The sequence below is a fragment of the Pithys albifrons genome, chromosome 1 (genome assembly GCF_047495875.1).
Source record: "Pithys albifrons albifrons isolate INPA30051 chromosome 1, PitAlb_v1, whole genome shotgun sequence".
In the NCBI taxonomy this organism is placed as follows: Eukaryota; Metazoa; Chordata; class Aves; order Passeriformes; family Thamnophilidae; genus Pithys; species Pithys albifrons.
Genome location: NC_092458.1, coordinates 105,641,435 through 105,662,820, shown reverse-complemented (window position 1 = coordinate 105,662,820; position 21,386 = coordinate 105,641,435). Strand labels below are relative to the sequence as shown.

General features: G+C 42.1%; 1 protein-coding gene across 1 annotated transcript in view; it reads left to right on the top strand.

The window, feature by feature from the left end:
- Positions 1 to 9,940, top strand: part of CXADR (CXADR Ig-like cell adhesion molecule) — a 55,410-nt gene extending 45,470 nt beyond the window's left edge. Inside the window, exon 8 of the mRNA XM_071563087.1 lies at positions 8,619 to 9,940. Within this exon, the coding sequence (XP_071419188.1) occupies positions 8,619 to 8,645 (27 nt within the window). The 3' untranslated portion in view covers positions 8,646 to 9,940. The remainder of the gene's footprint in view (positions 1 to 8,618) is intronic.
- Positions 9,941 to 21,386: the final 11,446 nt, after the last annotated feature.

The following is a 21,386-nucleotide window of genomic DNA, read 5'->3' as shown; positions in this document are numbered from 1 at the left end:
AGCAAACTGTGGCCTGCACTCTGGTGCCAGAGGAATGGAGAAGAACGCATTAGCAATGTCAATAGTGGCATACCACTTTGCTGCCCTGGACTCCAGTTCATACTGGAGCTCCAGCATGTCCGGCACAGCGGCACTCAGCGGTGGGGTAACTTCATTCAAGCCACGATAGTCCACAGTCAATCTCCATTCTCCATCAGACTTATGCACAGGCCAGATGGGGCTGTTGAAGGGTGAGTGGGTTTTGCTGACCACCCCTTGGCTCTCCAGTTCACGGATCATCTTATGGATGGGGATCACAGCATCACGGTTCGTTCGGTATTGCCGACGGTGCACTGTCGTGGTGGCAATTGGCACTTGCTGTTCCTCAACTTTCAACAGTCCAACAGCAGAAGGACTTTCTGAGAGACCTGGCAATGAGTTCAATTGTTCAATCCCTTCTGTCTGTACAGTGGCTATTCCAAAAGCCCATCTATGCCCCTTTGGGTCCTTAAAATATCCATTCCTGAGGTAGTCAATGCCCAGGATACATGGGGCAGCTGGACCAGTCACAATGGGGTGTTTCTGCCAATCTCTCCCTGTCAAGCTCACTTCAGCTTCTAGCACAGTCAACTCTTGAGATCCCCCTGTCACCCCAGAAATAGAAATAGTTTCTGAGCCCACATGTCCTGATGGCATTAATGTGCATTGAGCGCCAGTATCAACCAAAGCCTTATACTTTTGTGGGTCTGATGTACCAGGCCATCGAATCCACACAGTCCAATAGACACGGTTGTCCCGTGCCTCTACCTGGCTAGAGGCAGGGCCCCTCTAACACTGATCCTGGTCATAGCGGTCAGAACCTTTTCTCGATGAGTACACCTGGGAGGTGCCCTCCTGTGGGTCAGATTCTTGCCCGTGGGAAACTGGGACTGCACTTACTCTCACTGACCTTCTTCCATTCTCCTTCAGTTCTTGTACTCGGGCTGCAAGGGCACGGGTGGGTTTCCCATCCCACCGTCCCATGTCTTCTCCATGTTTGGCCAGGAAGTACCACATCTCAGTTCGTGAGGTCTGTCCACTTCCTCTGGCTGGGGGGCGTCTGGCTCTGACTTCAGAGGTTCTCATTCGCACTGGTGCCACTTGGAGACTTTCCCTAATTTCCTCTCTGATCGCTTTTACCTCTGCAGGCAGCGTCTTGAGACTCTCAACCAATGTCTCTACAGCAGAAATACGGGCCTGCATTGGGCTGTGGGTCATGCTCTCATATATCCGGAGCTTATTTGCTACTGCGCCCACTGTTTCATGGTTCTCTTCCCTATACATGGATGCCAGGAAATCGGTGTATTCAGCTGGCCCCGAGCGTGAAAGGTCCCACCACATATGTGGTGTGCATCTGACCTTGTCAGGGTCATTATTGGCTTGCCCACCTCTTCCAAAAAGCACGTCCATCATTGCCATCTCCCTCAGACGTAAAATTCCTTCTTCCATCGTCTTCCAAGTCTTCCTAATATGATGTTCCTGCAGGATTTCTCTATAGACAAACTTCTCTCTTACACTCGTTAGAAGTCGTGCCCAGAGTGAAAGGGGCTTTGATTCCCTCACGAACACCTGTTCAATAGCCACGTCCTGGGCCAGAGCCCCCAAAAACCTGGCTTCAGCACCATCCAGTTGTAAGGTTTCACCCATAAGGTCCCAAACTCGGATCAACCAAGTCAGGATGGGCTCACCCGGGTGTCGAGCAATGTCTTTCCGCAAACTACGGAGATTATCAAATGACAATGACTCAGTGATGATCTCAGGCTCTGGGTCTGCTTGCTGTGGAGGTGCAGCAGCCCCCTCATCGTCTGCTGGATGGTCTAATTTGGTCTTATATTTCCTTTTCTGAATAGGGGCAACTTCCATAGGCTTGGCCTGTCCTCCTGGTTTAGCCTCATCCTTTTCTCCCTTCACTGTGGCATCAGGGGTTTTATTCTCTCGCTTTTCCCCCTTCACTGGGCTAGGTTTCTGAATGCATTCTGGAAAAACCCTGGCCCTACCTTCAAACATTCTGTAAGCTGCAGGGATACAACCCTGCAGAAAAACCATAAAGAGCAAGATATCTCTGGCATCCAGGGAGAATTTAAACATCTCAAAAGCTGTTGTAGCAGACTTGAATGGGGAATGGACAAAGGGTTGGGAGAAGAGATTCCCCTTTGTTCCTTCCCAAGGGTCCGTACTATTATCACTGAATCCCCAGAGGTAGCAGCTTAGGTTGTGGCAGGAAAACAGCCTGGAGAGCACCACCCACATGACATCCAAAGGCATCGAATTCATGGCACCATAAATCCAGAGTAAGAACTCAATAATAATTGCGGCTATTTGAGTTTTGCTCATTGATTTGTTGATAAGACTTAAACCTGCCGCTCCTTTTGGCATGAATTTGTACCAACAAAAAGCCAATATATTATACAGGATGGTCTTGATGAACCCTAAGCTCAAGACCCACATGGTGCCACAAAATAGCAGTTATCCTTCTTTGTTTACAAGCCCCACACGTTGGGCGCCAAGAAATGTCTCGGTTTGAGGGGAAAAACCAAAATGTTTTACCCACAAGCAGGGGAGGGGCCTCCTCCACAATAATCACACCACTCTTTATCAAATTTAAGAAAAGGAATTTTAATACAAGAAGGATAACTGCTATATATATATATATATATGTAAACAGACTAGTGCAACCCACTTCCCCAACACCATAAGAGAAAAAAAAAAAAAAAAAAACAACAACAACAAAACCCAGCAGGTTTTCCTCCGGGAGAAAAGGTTATACTTAAGTGTCCTTGTCACAACCCGGCTGGCTGCAGAGTGAGTTTTAGTCCCTCTCCAGCGAAACAGACGAGCAGTGGGCTTTCAGATGGACTCAGTCTCTTCCCCCTGTGTTCCCCGTCCAAGAAGCAGAAAGGTACGAGCAACCAGCAGCAAATCCAAGGCAGGTAGCAGCACGGCAGGAAAAAAGTAATCCGAAGTAGGCAGCGGCAAGACAGCCAGGGAAAACCCCAGCAGTAACCAGCAGGGCAGCCTGCCTCCTTGGAGCCCCCACTCCCCCGTTCCGCCGAGCCAAGACTGAGGAGAATATCCAAAAAAAAACCCAAAAGAGACAAACCTGCCCCCACCCCAGCGATCACAGTTAACTGCTTCTTTTGTTAACCACTGGCCTGGGCAGTTAAGTGGCAGGGGAGAGAATTTACATAATAATCCCAAACTACAACACAAATCAACTCAGGTAGCAGAAATATAGCCCTAAGCAGCAGGGTGTTGAAAGAGACTGTAATCTGAAGTAGAATAGTTTTGGGTTTTCCTAGCTCTCTGGTCTGCTCATTTGATAGGAAGTGTATCATCTATTCAATTCTGTAGTGATACCAATGAGGTCTTACAACTTGTGTGTGAAATGCACTGTGTTTCAAGATTGTATATATTTTATAACAGTTAATAAAATATACTTGAATGTTACCGTTCATACATGCTTCAGCATGATTTCTTAAAGCAGATTTTGTGGTAATTCATGTCTGGACACTGACTTATTCCTCCTGCTCCACAACTTAGTGTGCAGGAGACCAGAGGGAAGATGAAGGTGCCCTCTAATACAGGCTGGTTATGGGACCCTCATTGTCTCCTGTGACTTGGAGACTTTGGGTATTAATTTCATCATGAAAATATTAATCTACCCAACCATGTAAGGATGATACCACTGCAAACTGATCTAGTGGATGGAACTTAGGAAATTAGTTTTTGGAGCCTGGTACCCCAATAACATTTTTGGTAACTCATTACCTGTCACAGGCCACATTAATCTGAGCACACAGAAAGACACCCCAGCACTCAGCCAGTGGCAGTGACTATATGCAGAGTCAAACTGTCTTTGCTCAACTACATCATTCTGTGCTCTTAAGAAATACTGGGTGCATATGCACATGCTGGTTTTTTACTATTGTCAACATGTAGATACTAATTTAAATCTTAATCCGGTGGTATATGTTGTGCTGTGGTCTGAAAGCAACCATATCATCCGTGGTGAAACAGGTGGTTATAATGCTGAAAAATACATTACTTATTATTTTTCCTTCTGTTTTTGATATAGTTCTAGAGTAAACTCAAACTCAGAAGCTTTTGAGCAAAAGTTCCATGTAAGTAGTTTTGTCACTGCACATGAAAAGTCAAGTGAAACTGAGAAAGCAGGAATATCTTCATGAGAAAAATGAAAGCGTAGAGGGTTTCTAAAAATCACAGGTTTAAGTAGCCAATTAAAAAAAATAATTTCAAATGTAACAATTTCAGGGTTATAATTGCAGAAAAGATACTTAGCCTTTAAGAAGCACGTTTTTTTAATGCCAAAATGTTACATTCCTCACTCTCTCCTTTGACTCCATGCTGCCTAAACTTGTCTGTGAGTGAATCTGGCAAGTAATTAATCAGGGTAAAATTCCATGCCTTGTCAAGAAGCAGCAACTGCCTGTTTAGTGTATCTTCTGTAATATAATGATTTATAGACAGAACTTGCTTTTTTTGCTACAGTGTGCTCCATATAAGACAAGTGTCTTTCCCCACCTCAGTGATCACCATCATCTGAGTGCTTAATTGTTAGTGTTTTAGGAAGGTAGGAGAAAGGCAGGGATAACTGTACAAGCTTACAGTTCTGTTCAGAAAGTGAATTTTGTAGAACTGCTTTTTTTCCAGAAAAATCTCCAAAACTTGATGCAAGTATGTTCTGAAGGAATAAGTGAAATAAACGTTTTTGTGCTTAAATTCCTATTTAAATTAATAGGTATATATTTTAAGTAAAGAAGAATGTACAGTTGCTGTCATTGAAGTTATGTGTCCAATTTGAAAAGAAATTTGCGTTGGATTTTTTTTCCAAGAAACTGGTAACCGTACAACTTCCTTGTCACCTGTCTAGGGACTTTCTTGGCTAATCCCCACATTGTTACATGTCCAAGGACCAATACTGAGTCTTTTGAAAGGTATTGTGTGTTGGGCCTTTAGTCCATAAGTCAACCCCCAGTGAGGTCACCAAATAAGTGTAGTTAACTTTATGTTGTGGTGTAAGCACGATACAGGTTTGAAGCTTGCCTGATGCCACACAGAAAGCCTGAAGATTATTTCTCACTCTGTCTGCTATCTGCCACCTTTTGCAGACTTGGAAGATCCAATGATGAATCCTGAGGGTCTTGCAAGCTGGCTTTAGGATTGATTGTCAATGTCTGGTGGCATTTTCAATTGGTACAGATGAATTTTTAAACCATTTATCCCTTTGTAATGCATTGAGCAGCTTGGTCATCAGCAAGAGGAAAACTCCCTTACTCTTTTGCCAACACTCTAAATGAGAACAAGTAATGCATTTCACATACTTTGCTTCTTGCCAGGGCTTGCCTGTTACAGGGGAGTTGAAGCACATGTTTGTTTGGTAGCTATGCTCTTGTCCACACCCAAAACCCTCTCACCTGATGTTTTATATGCAAGCTACTGGCACAGATTTGGAGAGTCAGACAAACCTAAATGTCGCCTATGGCAACCTCCATCTTTTCTGTAAAGAAGATAAACTAACTTGTGCTTTCCCACTACCCCTGCATACGATACTTTATCCCTTTAGTTCATGCCACTTCAGTTTCATTTCTCTAAAAGCCATTGTAATTACGGGTGTCTGAGGAGCAGCACCGTGCTTGGCCATTCCTGCGTTTACCCAAATCTTCTCTGTGGTGATCAAGCCCTGCAGTCGTGCAGATCTGTAGGTTTGGTGTAGGCTTTGAAAAATATATGTTGCAAGCTGTTCCCAAGGTTGGTTATGTGGGCTCAGATTGCCTTGGTGGTGTCTCTCCAGGATATAGCCGGAGCCTGGGAGTTTGCCAGATGAACTTTACTATGGTCAAGGGACTGATTCGGATTCAAACATTGCCCTGCAGGCAATATGGTTGCAACAGGCTCAGAAGTGGGAAAATCTATGCCAGTGCAAGGCAGTTTCACAGCTGTAGCCTTGCCTGAATTCATATCATTGTGCCTATTTGCATAAAATTAAGAAACCTTAAACCATGACTCTGGCATATGCATTTTGAATGACAGAAACTACACTACAGAAAGATTTAGCCCAGCCTGTCTTGCTCTTGACTTTTCTTTCCTGGCCTTGGGCTACCTCCTTGTCTTGTCAGCATAAGCATTGGTGCAGCTGCCATAAGCCACATCAGAGACACGATAGAGTTTAAAATCGCTTACATATGGTGAAGTGTAGTTTTAACTCCAGTACGTTCATCATTTCAGTGAGCAGGCAGCTGCCCTTGTATTTGTGCTGACAACAGGGGAAGGAGGCAGGGTGAAAGTGGAAGAAGGATCAAAGTACAAGTCAAAGGCAGACAACAAACGGCTTTCAGCTTAAAGGGCTCAAGGCACTGAAGTGCCCTGCTCTGAGCAGGTGCTTGTTCCAGGCAAAATCCAGAAGTGCTTTCCAACTTCAGTGCTCTGTGATCTGTAAAAAAGATTCATGTAGCCAAATTCTCTCTGCATTCAGAAAATTATAATCCTCAACTGCCATGTGAAACTGAAGGTGCCAGAAGGCTACAGACTCGTCAGCTTTTGGCACTGAAGTTTCCAGACACCTCTAACCTCCTACCATGCACAGAAACCCTTTACTCTGAGTAGAATGCACAGCTTGCACTGCATTGCACGTTCATCCCATTGTCTGCTGCACATATGAGCCTTCAGGAGTATTCATAGGTATCCAAAGCATGTTCCCTGGGCATCCTGCTGCAGTCAGTTTGGGGACAAAGCATACTGGCAGCTGTTGCCACTTTTCTTTTAAGACTTAAAGGAGATGGTAGTTGATAATGCTGATGTTGTCATCAACTATGAGCTTGCAAAAAAATGCATGCAGTTATTTCATGTGACTGAAGTAATTCCGAGTCTCTCCCTAAGGCATTTTGTGGAACATTCACGTGAACAAATCACCTTTGTCTTCAGCAGCTGTGCAGATGGGTCACTGGCACTGCAGTTCTCTTTGCAGGCTCCAGGTCTCCTGTGTTACTTACAAAATATAGATGAGTCAAATACAAGCAAAGAGGAAGAGCTTACTTCAATCTCAACTCCAGTAACATGGAAGGTAAAGAGGGAAATCATTACTTGAAAGGAAACCTCAGCATCCCACCACTACAATGTGATGCCACATTCAGAGATTGCTTACTGAAATCTGCCCACCGGAGACCCAGCTCACTGGATTTTAAGGAGGCTGTTAACATGACTTAGCTACAACTTCAGTGTGGTTCATTCCAGTTCATTTGTATGCTTCATGTGACTTTCATTGTTTACAGGAACATGTGATACATTAAGACTCTCAAGTAATTTTGAATCACTTAGATAATATAATGCAGGCTGCCTTGATGTTCAAGGAGGCAGCTAGACATGAGCAGGAGCCTGAGCTGACACTGAATATGCAAAAATGTTTACAATGCACTGTATGTACCATGATCTTTATAAATAATTTGTCCATTACAAAGTAAATTGTATTTGTTAAGTGACATTAATTACAATGTAATTCACAACATAAGCCATGAAACTTTTGTCTGACAAAAATATTATAATAGAATTACTGCCTTTTTCAGTAACTCTGGGCCATTCTACATTTTACCATCTTTGAGTATCTACCTTGCCAATGTCTTATCTCTGTCTTCATTACTGAGTCATCATTAACACAAGAATTTGCTGTCCTTACAGAAAAATCATGTTCCCTTCATTTATGTTTTTCTCAGCTTTGAACCATTTTTCTTGCAGTCCTCTTATTAGAAATCAAACTTTTTCAAAGGCTCCAATAGTCCTACCTCTGAGGTTCACAGAAAAGAAGGTGGTAATTCTAATAAATCTCATGTGATGCACTAACATGGAAATGAGGTGCATGCAAACCATGTTGGACTCCTTGAAGGAGTGAGTTGCTGAACTGGGAAAGGGAGTGCTAACACACCAAAGCCTGTCCTATGACAGAAAAAAGTTTCATACCTTCAAATCCAAATCTCTATGTATGTTTTTGTAATTTCAATTAGGAACTTTCTGTGATGAGTGTGCTTAGAAGTAGCTAAGCTAGTTTCAAACCTTAGAGCAAAATTTTAAATTTTACCAGACTGTCTTTAAGCATTGCCAGTCATAATCCCTATGTATGCAGTGTTAGTCCACAGCAGCTGTACCCTGGATTAGCCAAACCACAGACCTGATGCCCTGGAGTTCTAAGTGCTGGCTGCCATCCCGGGACATTTTATTCCCAGAGGTGAAGGTGGAGTGGTTTGAGAGCTCTAGGGCTCTCTAGAAACCAGAGATGAGGGATAGACTTCTTTTCTCTGCCGTTCTCTGTCTCTTTCAAATAAAAATCTTGGTCTTTTGTGAGAAGTTTGAGTTTCCACACAGTTCTCAACACTTGGTCTCTTGCCCTGGACTATGTGCTGGGGAGTTGGAGTGGTTACTTTCCTAGGACATAGCAGGTGTCCTATGTTTTGTTCTAGTTTTTTTTTTTTTTTTTGGTTTTGTTGTTTTTTGCTTGTTTTTTTCTTAAAGAAAGAGGGATCTTTTGCCATCTCTCAGTGTCATATTTCACTGACCAGTTAACACTGCCCAATGACTGTTTATCATTCTAGGGCTTCTGCTTTGGCTTCTTGCAGTAAGCTAAGGAGGATGGATCAAATTAGCTCGGGTAGGTTTTTGCTAGAATTAATTTGATATGTGTGTGTACAGCCTCTACTATGCCAGCAGAACTATCTGGCAGCAAAAAGGGTTGGTGGGTAATGTCTTCAGCTGCTCCATCTAGGTGCAGATGACAAGATGCTGTTGGGAAGCACTTGTGTGCAACAACGGTGTGCTAAAGCAATGGGTCTGACTTAGTGTCACCAGACGGATTTTAATGACTGTTGTGCAGATCTCTGCAGAGCCTATCTTGGCCTATTTTATATGGTAATAAGCAAAGGAAGCACTAACATAAAAAAAAAAGTCTGTGTTTGTGGTATGAAGAGTTGCACATGCTTTTCTACATAGCTGATAAAAGAAAATTGTATTAATTTATTCTTTATTTATAAAAGTTTTGACCTATGTGAGAAAGAAACTGCCTTTATTACTGTATGTAGTTTTGGGCATCACAATATAAAAAAGACATTAAGTGTCCAAAGGAGGGCTGTGAGGGTGGTGAAGGGCCTGGAGGGGCAGCTGTATGAGAAGCAGCTGAGGACACTTGGTGTGTTCAGCCTGAGGAGACTCAAGGGAGATCTCACTGCAGTTACAACTTCCTCCTGAAAGGAAGAGGGGCAGGTACCAATGTCTTCTGTCTGGTGTGCAGCAATAGGTCCCAAGGGACTGGCATGAAGCTGAGTCAGGGAAGGCTTAGGTTAGATATCAGGAAAAGGATTTTCACCCAGAAGGTGGCTGGGCACTGGAACAGGCTCCTCAGTGAACTGGTCACAGCACCAAGCCTGACAGAGTTCAAGAAACATTTGGACAGTGCTCTCAGGCCCATGGTGTGATTCTTGGGGATGGTTCTGTGCAAGGCCAGGTCATGGACTTTATGATCGGTCCCATCCAACTCAGCATCTTCTATGATTCTGTGATTATTTCTTTCAGTAAGGTTTTATCTGTTTATTTGGTGAAGAATTGGAGTTTTTTTAACATATGCTTGCAGCAGCAGTCCCCTACTTTCTGAATCCCATTGACCCTTGTGTGCCAAGCTGGGCTGGAGTGTTTTGAATGCAATCTAGTGTCAGTCCACTGCAAAAGTGAGAGTTTTTTACTTTTCTCAAACTCCCTGGCTACCACTGTGGTAGATGGATAACTCATGTTTTTCTTTTTTTTTTTTTTTATCCTTTTTTTTTGCTTTTAGTAGCAGGAGAGTGGATGACACAGCATGGAGCTCCAGGGGACCAAGGGGAAAGTGGGCTTCAGAGACACTTTCCCTGACTCCTAGGGGTCAGCATCAATTCAGAATCAACCCCACTGATCCCTTTAGTTGGAGAGTAAGCAAAACTGTTATGTGGCCTAAACCAATGCTATTACTATTCATAAAATGCATTGTGCACAAGTAAGTTGTTGTCTTGTATTACACTATAATGCCAAATTTTGGCATGTCAGTGAGTGCTTGAAGCAATAAAATGTATGGAAGAAGATAAACAGTATATCAGATGCTGATATTGGTGGTGGCTTCTCTTCCATTGTGTCCCCTGAATGTACTGGCTTGGCAGTGTGCTTTCATGCAGAAGAATAAGGATTAGATTTGTCCTGCTGGGAGATGATTCATTTAAGGGGAATGTGCATGTTCAGAAGCAATGAGATTTCAAGAGTGCATCATTGAAGAGAGAATTGTAATAAAAATCAGCAATAAACCAATAACCAAACAGGGGAAAATGTATTTAATACAAGAAATTTAATCTAATGTTGAAATCTTAGGAAGTTATTTCTTGTCTGACCATGTCTGCTAAAGTTGCTGCTCTTCATTCTATTTTTAAATGCTTTTAGATATAGTTTATTCTTTGTTTTTAGGCATTCTGTACATATTTATGTATATTTATTTATGTGTATGTATTTTTATAATATGTACTCTTTGAGATGTTTTTCTAATTTTATTAGATGATTTTGCTTTAGTACCATGTCAGCACTTATAATACTAGAATAGGGCTGGATGAAATTAATGTAACAGCAATTAGATGTCAAACTGTTATTTCCTTTATCTAAAGTGTGAAAGATGTGACCTAATATTTAGCAAAATGAAAGTGTTTCTCAACTTTGATATCATTCATGCTTTCCCAGAGATGTTAACATAACCCTGTAATTGGCATGAATTCTGTCCAGCAAAGAGCACTGTAGGAAATGTACTTTGTGCTTGTTACTTGCTTTTAAGGCACAGTGGAAATTCATAGGATATAACAAGCTGTGCACTTGAGTTGGCTGATTTACTTTCTGTACAATTAATTTAATCTGATGGGAAAGGAAACATCAAGCTTAACATATTTCTCAGGAGAAAGCTTTTTCTGAAAGATTTTAATTGGGATATAAGTGCCTACTTTCCAAACAGCATGTTATGTCAAATAGACACTTTCAGAAAATCTGCATTTGAACTCTCTCCCTGGAAAAAGAGAAAAAATTAAAAAAAAGGGGGGAAAAAAAAGAAAAAAAAAAAACAACCACAAGAAAGAAACAGCTCTTCTCAGATTTCAGCTCCTATCTTCATTGTGAACAACCCAGGCATGACAACATGGTTCTGGTATACAAGCCCTGAAAAATAAGATTTACAAAACAAAACCACATCTCAGACTGTGGTTGTCTTTAGCTTCTCAGTTTGACTTCTGTCTAAGTGGATGAAAGACTTGTGCCACTGGAGAACTGCTTGGAAACCTATGTGAGTCTTGTTTATACCGATCATTTCGGTTCCCAAGGGCCAGGTAACATCACCAGAGAGGTTTCTTCTTCCAACCACTGCAGATCCCTCGATGTTACTGTTGGTCGCAAGGGGTAGGCCAGCAAGAACTGGGATATAGAATTAAAGGAGGAGTATGGCAAACAAGGCATTGTTGTCTTTGTCATTGCCAACTGCTGCATGGGACAGAGCCTCCCTGCTGGGCACATTCTCCTCTTTACCTTCCTGCCTTCCTCATTTTTTTTCAGTTTTCCTGTCAAGTAACTTCCTTATGTTAGAAGCAACATATGCCATAAGTTATGGATGCTGAAAATGAAGCCCTGTGCCCTGTGCCTTTGAACTTGTGCAGGAAGTGCCATTTCATTTCTTACTGATTTTTGTTAAGGCACAGTTTGGTAGGCAGTGAACCGAAGGGAGATGGGGCCAGAAAAGCATGGCACTTTTTGCTGAGCTCCATGCTGATATTTCTTTTCCCCTTTTAATTTGAGTAGAATTGAAAAACAAATTGAAAACCAAAGGAAACCAAATCCAAATAATTGTTGATCAGGCAGTGAGATGTAGCCAAGAATGAAAACTGCAGCTTCATTAAAAGCATTGCACAGGGTATGCTGTGGTTGCCTGTGGAAGTCTGTGTTGATCAGACCTGGGTGCATTACGAAACCATCCATTTCAGTCAGATTCGCTACAGAAGCAGCTGAGCCTGTGATGGGAAGTGAGTTTGCATTTGTTTATATGCATAGGAACACTGTTGCTATTTGTAAGCTACAATATATTTTGGCAGGCACCAAAGACAGAAATGTGGTTAATAGCCTCTTATCAATAATCAGTTTTGCTGGGTATATGGTACAGCTATCTAAGGAATCTGACAGCCTTCATAAAATCAGCCTCAAGCTAGTCACTAATGTCAATGTTTTTCAAATGAATGTTAATATTATTACTGTACATCATCCAGAAATGCAAGTGGGGACCAGCACTTGGTGTGTTCACTAGATACGGCAAAATGTCATAGCCTTGAATCTAAAGCTTTCTGAAATCTGAACATACTTCTGTCCTCTTATCTCCTCTGTACTTCTCTGTTCCCAAATAATAATTCTGATTTATTTTATGGACTCATTTAATGTTAATTTAATCTATGTAACTGATGAGGAAAAAGAGAAAAAGCACATGGCAAAACTTCCTTTTATAATAACTTAGTTTGATGCTATACATTCTTGATTTTGAAGTGGCATATACAACTGTGAAGTGCTAGATTCTGAAGTCTTATTATAACTCAAGATACTTGGTATTTTTCTCACCTTAGTCTCTAACTGCTGGAATTATTTAATGAAAGGGCAATTTTTTGGGGAAAAAATTTTATTAAGAACATGAAGCAAGTATAAAAAGTGAAAAAAACCTAACCCCATAACATTTTATATGCAAACCCCACTATACGCACATATCCACATGTTGTTACAGTTTATGGTGTAGTTAGGAACGTAGTAATGCAGAAACCTACTAATCTTTTTTCAGATGTCAACTTGGTTAAAATAGTAAATATGCTTACTCTTATCACCAGCAAATAATGTGAAATTACTGTTCTTGTGGTAGTGTTGTGTCTAAATGTTGTGAAGCAGACTGGCCTCACTGTATTAGAAACTACAGGCAGACAGTAAGAAACCTGTTCTATCACACAGACCTTGTAGTCTAATTAATAAGTACAACCAAATGTTAAGAGATGAAGGAGTGGGCAGATTGTTGTCTTTATGAGGGGAAACCAAGCCAGAAATTAGTTAACTGAGACACCACAGATCAAAGAGGTGCCCTGCAACAGAAAGATAAACCGAGTTTCCTGTATCAAAGTCCAGTCCATTCACCAAGTCAGCATTCTTCCAGCAATGAGAGCTGTAGGAATAAAAGAAGAGAAAGTATACTTAGGCATTAGTAAAGAGGCTGACAGAATTGTGAGTCATTAGGTAAAAAGAGGAAATGGGGAGCTGGGGGATAGGATTATGGAAAAGGTAAAAGCAAAGCTTTTAATATGAACTTTCCTGTCATAAATAGTTGAGGTATGACTGGCAAAATAAAATTTTTATTTTAGGTTTATTCCCAGTAGGAGACTTTATAAAAATGTGTGGATCTTATTTTTTTTCAGTTTCATTTCATCAGCTGTTGAAAAGGCTGTGCTGTCTCCCAGTTTCTGGAGATCAAAGTGTAGGCAGTCAAAAATAATCTAATATACCACTTTGGAATAATTTGCAGCAACAGGCATTCCCAGTGCAAATCAGAGTACAAATCAGATGGTGAATTGGTGATCTCAAAAGAGGATTATGTTGGATTAGTTGTTCAGTGAAGCAGGCACTTTGTACAATGCAGCAGACAGCTCCAATGAGAGCCAACACATTGCTTATTTTGTGATTTGTTTGGGGTTTTTTAAAGAACATTAGGTTATCAAATGTATTCTCATACACTAATTAACAGTATTTTGGCAACATTTGTGTCTAGAAGACAGATTATGTGACATACTACTAAACAACTGAAAAATAAAGGCCAGGCTTTCAGGAGAGGGAGGTGTGGTAGGAAGCAGACCAAACTGCATTTTCATTGACAGCAGGTGCTTGAGGATTTAAACCCTACTTTGAAGATTCTGTCTTGAATTTTCATTTCAGTTTACAGCTTGATTTGTGAGACAGGAAGAAGACAGTGCTGTCTGGCTACAGTTCAGTCCCACTGCTTCTCTAGTTTGTCCTGTTTTAGTGATGCTTGACTCACACAATGGCCAGAGTTGGAAGAGTCCTTAAAGGCCACCTAGTCCCAAACTCCTGCCATGGGCATGGACACCTTCCACTAGACCAGGTTGCACAGAGCTCTATCCAGCCTGGCCTTGAACACTTCCAGGGATGAGGCAGCCACAATTCCTCTGGCAAACCTGTTCCAGGGCCTCACCACCCTTACAGTAAAGAATTTCTTCTTCACATCTAATCTAAACCTACTCTCAGTGTGAAGCCAATTCTCTCTTTTCCTGTTGCTTCATGCCTGTGTAAGTAGTCTCCATCTTTCCTGTAGACTCCCTTTAGGTACTGGAAGGCCACAATTGACTCACACCAAACAAAGCCCTCTCTTTTCCAGGCTGAACAATCCCAGTTCTCTCAGCCTTTCCTCATAACAGAGGTGCTCCATCTCTCTAATCACGTTGGTGGCCTCCTCTGGACTTCCTCCAACAGGTCCATGTCCTTCCTGTGCTGGGACCCCAGAGCTGGAGGCAGCACTGCAGGTGGGGTCTCACCAGAGCAGAGCAGAGGGGCAGAATCCCCTCCCTCCCCTGCTGCCCACACTGCTTTGGATGCACCCCAGGACATGGGTGGTTTCTGTGCTCCCAGTGCACATGGCTGGGGCATGTTCAGCCTTATCCACCAGCACCCCAAATCCTTCTCAGCAGGGCTGCTCTCAAAGAAGAGCTTTAATACCATTTTACTGATAGTATACATTGCTAAATTAATCTGCCTTTCAGTTTAGGAACAAGGTGATTATAAAGACCATTTATCCATTTATATAGACAGCAATGTCCTGTTTCTTCCATTTAATGTTTTAGTCCATCATGTCTGTATCTGTGAGGTCACTATTGTACACAATAAATTGGTTTGCCGATTCCCCGTTGACCTGGGTTCTGGCCTTTTATTAGTAAAGATGAAACTATTACTCACTACATTTCCCACCTCAAAATATTGGCTTGCTAACTTAAGAAGCACCATCTATCCAGAACCAGTCTCTGGGGAGCTGTGAAGGGATTGGAAGAGGAGTGAAGAACAAGAACTCACTTGGACATCATGCACTAAAAGGAGGAAAGTTGTGCATATTCTGGGTGTGAAATGGCATCAGTTTCAGGAAGCAGTCTTTGATGGAGAGCTCAAGTTTCCTGGGCAATATAAAATCCCTGGGGAAGAAGAGCTGAAGTAGCCAGCTGTTACTGTGACAGCAGAAGTAAGCAAACTGAAGCTCAGGATCCAGGCAGCTTACATGAAGGCAAGTCCAGATCTAGCAGCACCATTTTCTTTTCTGTTCAGACAGTCCAGCTCCAGACCATAGTCCCGGCTCTGCCCTCATCCCTTGACACACGGGGAGAGGTGTGCACTGGTGAAGAGTGAGTTTGCACCATTATTTCTGTGTTCAGAGCAGGACTGAACAAGTGCTGGGAAGCTTGATCCCTGCTCCAGACAAAGGTCAGTCAGTTGCTTCTGATTTCATCCCAAACAGGTTGTTTTGTCAGAAGTTTCCTTCCCTTAGCACCTTGCTCTCTGCTTGGGGCTCTGCAGCAGGCTAAAAGCAAGTAAGCGGAAGAAAAAACCACAATTTCTCTTGAAGCTCCTTTTGAATTGGGCAAAAAGGTTGTCTCCCTGGTGCCCACTGTCCTAGGTGAGGCAGTGGTTTCAGCCATGAACAAAGTAATATGAAAAGTGACAGGGAGACTTACACCTCTAAACTGCTGGGATGGAATGAGGTCAAGTTTGGCAAAGTGCATTACATCAGCTGGAGAAATCCTCCTGTTGTAGTTTGGGACCTCCTTTAAAAGACAGCCTTTGCTGGCCATGCCAGATATATGTTCTACCCTGCCTGTTCAAAACCACCACTGAAAGCCTCTTTATCCACTAGGGCTGTGACAAAGATGCTCAGGTATGTTTCTGCAAGAAGCAGTATAAATACCTATTGTCTTTTATTTATATTTGCAATACACCTCTGTGTGTTCTCACTCATCTACAGCATGCTGCTCCTCGAGCACACCCATTATCCTCTGTTGTAAAGAAAACATCAGAATCTATCCTTTTAATAAAGAAATGCTTCTTCAAGGGCATGGAAATTCAGGCTTGTGAGAATTGATAGGATTGTGAGACAGGACCCAAGCTTCTTGGTTGCTTTAGGAGTGTTGCAAGCCCACCTGTTTTTGGAATGCATTGTTACTGAAGATGAAGGGCAAAGTTTAGAAAAATAACAAATAAGGTTTAATGAGTTTCCCTCTTGTGACAGACTGGCAACCTGTATAAGGTGCCTGTGACAGGGAATGAATCAACACCAGATTCTTATCAAATATATTTGTTTGTTTTAAAATTCCTCTAAGACATGACAAGGTGCTAAAGGCACTTTAATCATGGCATGTACAATCATTTGATTTGAAGTAAATATATTTGCTTATAAAATCTTCCTGTCCCTGCACATCATTCCAAGATTCCTGGGTACCAGTATAACTCTTACCCTGACTTTAGCCCTAACCAAATACCTAAGCAAATATTTTGCAGAATCACAGAATATGCTTAAATGGAAGAGACCCATAAGGATCATCAAGTCCAACCCTTAGCCCTGCACAGGACCACCCCCAAGAGTCACACCATGGGCCAAAGAGTATCATCCAAACACCTCTTGAACTCTGTGTTTCATTTGTCCTTAGGAACAGTTCTACTGAAGTCACATATCTGAAGTTCTGCATGTGATTTTCCCAGTCATATAGTGATATTTCCCAGTTAGTTCATGATATAGACAGCAAAAATCCAGTATATGTATACATATGGATATGTACATACATATACGTACATATATATCTCCGTGCAAAAGACTATGATGTATGGGACAACCTACTAGCAATCACATGAACTTTTGAGCTTTGGCCAGGTGTTTTTGACTCCAGTCTCTCCTTACTTCCTTAGATGTATGCAATAAAAGGCACAAATAGGTCACTGGAATTAGAAGGCAGTTTGTGAAATCTATCATTCACATGATATGATGAATGGCAAACCTGTGCTCAATACAGATAAATGCCTAGTAAGGAGATAGCCATAATATGACTCCCTGTGTAACATCTGATTCTTTTTTCGGTGTTTGAATGTAACTGAGTTGTGGTTGACAGACAGGTGAATAGTATATGCTTGTGAAGGAACAACACATTCTGAGGCTTAGCTTTTGATTTAGGAGGATTCCTTGGTATCATGTATTTCTGATCTTGTAGAAGATATTTTAGAACATATTCTCCAAAAGAAGAAACATAATGATATTGATATTGTGTGAAAGGACAGGAAGACATAATGTCTTATAATTTATTGGTAGCTGCACTAACACTATTCTTATTAAAGATAAATCTACTGATATGAACTGTACTCAAATCAGCAACAATTTTTACAAGCTATGGATATCTCTGTCCCCCTTCTTTCCTAGGGCATTAACTTACTTGTTATGTTTCCCCTTGGAAGTGGCAAGTGAATTTGGAGTGATAGCTGCTTAGCACTCAGTGCAACATATAGAAATCGGATTTGGACATGTCTGTTTGCTTCAAGCTTCCTCCTGTGGCTGAAAAGGCAACCAACTTATATTTTGCTATGGTAAGAAACTGTACCTGTAGGAATAAGTACATCATTAAAACCTGTGGTAGTTTATGTTTCTTGAACTCCTGGATGTGTTTGATCTTAATGATATGTATGACGCATACATGGGAATAACATGGGATTTTTCTGACTTCACAGCTTTAGATGTAGTTTCCTGTTCACCATCTGTACTGTGTCTTATCCAAAGTGTGTGCTGCTGTGTTCAAACAGGACGATCCTCCGCGTTCTGTTTCCTCCAGCTCTGTCACTAATGAAGGTGCACCTTGGCGTGGGTTCATCAAGTAGGGGAGTGACAGCACCAGGCTGCTGAGCATGCTCGGAAGGGGCGCAAAGGAAAAATGCAACTACTGAAATGTACCACCAGAGAGAGCTTTTGTCCTGCTGACAAGTGTTAGGCACACTGCACACACAGCTGCACTGCAGCTCTTGGCTCCCAGGGGTTTCTCTAAGTGTTAAATTGTTCCTCTGTAGGTATCAGGAGAAGAGTAAGAATCAAGATTCGCAGCACTGATAGGAAATATAAATGCTTGGTGTGTGCAGGAGTACAAAACATTTTGATTGGACACTTGGCCCTGTGACAGTGATCAGGACAGCTGGAGGAACTCATGTCACTTGGAGGAGACCTGGTATGAACTGAATGACTCACATCTACAGAGGTCCTGGTCTGGCACTGGTTCCTCAGATTTTGGCCAGGTGTCCTGGTATGGCCTAGAGAGGATGGGTCACTTTGGGAAGGGTGGAACTGCCCCTGGGGAGGAGCTGGCTGAGTGGGGACCTGCACTGCACATCTGTCCTTTGCCATGAAATCATAGAATCATTTAGGTTGGAAAAATTCTCCAAGATCATTGAGTCCAACCTTTTGACCCAATAATCTCAGGCATAATTTTTCTTTGTGAATATTGCATTTGGTTTTCACCACTGGCATGTTACACTTTTGCAATATATTTCTCAAATGTATGCAATCTTGTCATTAAGATTTGAAATGCTCTTTTTGACCAGTCTGGATTTCTTAAATAGAAAAAACCAGTTTCCTTGAAAAGAATACAACCTCATAGAAACTTTTATTTTGCTCTTTGTTTGTCTGTGTGGTAGAGCTTGGAATGTATTTTATCTCATGTCTCATTGTTTGTGGCAAAGCACCAGTGTTGTCTCAGGAACAACATCAGGTGGGTGAAAGCTCTGAAGCTATTTCTGGGAAGTGTCACAACATGTTTGCAGGCTTTTGGCTTCTTTCCTGGGCATTCAGTGTTGCAAAGAGGACACCTGGCAAAATGGAGCATAACCGTGATCCAGCATCTCCACCAACACTGTGGTTACAGATGAAGCAGCCCCCTCTTTGCCCTCCCCACCTCCAATATCCTTTCTACACTGCTGAGCAATACCATCATCATGTGAGCCTCCTGTGACTCCTATGAGTGAGACCTATGTGGAAATGGATGGCAACCTTCACTGAGGCAATGATGTCCTTAGTTCTCATTAGGAAGATGATTGTTATCATTCAGTTCTTTCAGTTAACTGACCCAAACTGGTCCTTCCCACACTAAAACATCAGGGACTGCTGGGGAATAGGCATGTTCAGACCTGTAAATAAGCACTTCTCACTGCAGGGAAAATAATTGCAGCTGCCTCTGTACTCTTCCAGAAACCGTCTAGTCCTAGGAATGCCTGACCTAGGAATTTCTTAGTATGATTTAAATACTCCTCATTGCAATGTCTCGGTTTACTCAGTATTTTTTTTTGGTGGAAAAGGATCAAACAGCTTATTAATAGCCACCAAAGCAACACATATCCTCTAAGTGAACCAAACACATGACAGAACTCCACACAACCTAATTGTAAGCACTCCTGGACATCCAAGAAAAACTGAAGAAAATGGCCCTACCACATGTCACTTGAATTATTCTGGCATGTTACATCAAGCGAACTTTATTATATGTTGTCTTTAATGCTGTGCTCCACGTTTTTATTTTGTGTGTGTGTCACTAAATAAATAGCAATACTGACAGTCAACAACTTCTGTGAAGTCCTTAAAGAAACCAAGTTATTAATTAATTTCAATTTGGGATTCATATAAACAAGGCTTCAAACTTCAGCAGTTCCTCCTAGGAATGGGTGTCTATTCTCAGGTATCCTAATACAGAAACAGTTGTTTTGTGTGCTAAAAAACACCATTGTGGCAGTAGAGGTACTCCAATGTAGCTTTCAAAAATTTATTTTAGCAGAAATGGGCCTCCTAAATGTATTCCAACCTAGTTTTCAACCCAGAGTGAGCTCTTTATTTGTGATCATTGCACTAGCTGCTTGCTGTGAATCCTGTGGTATTCCAGGCCTTGACATCAATAAGGTCAGACACATTGCTGCACCACTTAATTGACCAGGTACATAATCAGGGCTGATCATATTAAAAATTCATAAGCTCCAAGTGAAGTTTTAAAGTTGCTGCAATTCAAGACTGTTCTTTAGAGAAAAGGTGAAAAGTTGTAATAAATAATACAGGATTTTACCCTGCAAGACATCGAGCACCTTTGGTATTATGAGAAATTCTCCTCTTAACCACCTTCAGCCTTCAGAATTAAGGATGGTACAATAAATCTTTACTCCTGACATCAGTCTGTCTCTGCAGTGTTCTGCACTCTTTGCAAGTATTTCAAGGAGGGCTCAGCATATTGACAAAGCACAAATCTTTCCTTCTGTCATGCCACTGAGTTTGCAGCTGCGAAAGCACATGGCCCAGTGGATCCCTTGCTAGGAAAGTCTCCAGAATGTGCTTAGACTCAACAACACACAGCTGGGTTTAGGAGATGTGTACACAGCTCAAGGTGTGCTGACCTCTCCTGAGAACACCTGCTTATTTAACTATGTAGGGGTGTGAAATAAAACATTTATTTAATATCTACATCAATATTTAATATCTTTAACCACAATCTGGATTAAGGGATTGAGTGGACCCTTAGTCAGTTTGCAGAGACACCAAATTGTGTGGGAGCATTGATCTGCTGGAGGACAGGAAGGCTCTGCAGAGGGATCCAGACAGACTGTATACACAGGCCGAGGACAATTGTGTGACGTTCAACAAGGCCAAGTGCTGGATCCTGCACTTGGGTCACAACAACCCCTTGCAGTGCTACACGCTGAGGGAAGAGTCGCTGGAGAGTGGCCCAGTGGAAAAGGGTTGAGAAAATGGTTTGCCAGTGGAAAGCTGGTTGAGAGCAGCTGAACAAGACCCAGCATGTTCCCAGGTGGCCAGGAATGCTGATGACATCCTGGCTTGTATAAGAAAGTGTGGCCAGCAGGACGAGGGCATTGATTATCCTCACTGTACTCAGAACTGGTGAAGCCGCACCTAGAATGCTGTCTTCAGTTCTGGGCCTCTCACTATAAGAAAGACATTGAGGTGCTGGAGCACATCGAGAGAAGGGCAGCAGAGCTGGGGAAAGGTCTGGAGCACAAGTCTGAGGAGTGGCTGAGAGAGCTGGAGGTGTTTAGCCTGGAGAAAAGGGGGCTCGGGGGAGACCTTTTTGCTCTCTGCAACTACCTGGAAGGAGGTTGTAGCCAGGTTGGGGTCAGTCTCTTCTCCCAGGTAACAAGTGACAGGACTAGAGGAAATGTCCTCAAGTTGCACCATGGGAGGTTTAGTTTGGACATTATGGGAAATTTCCTCCCTT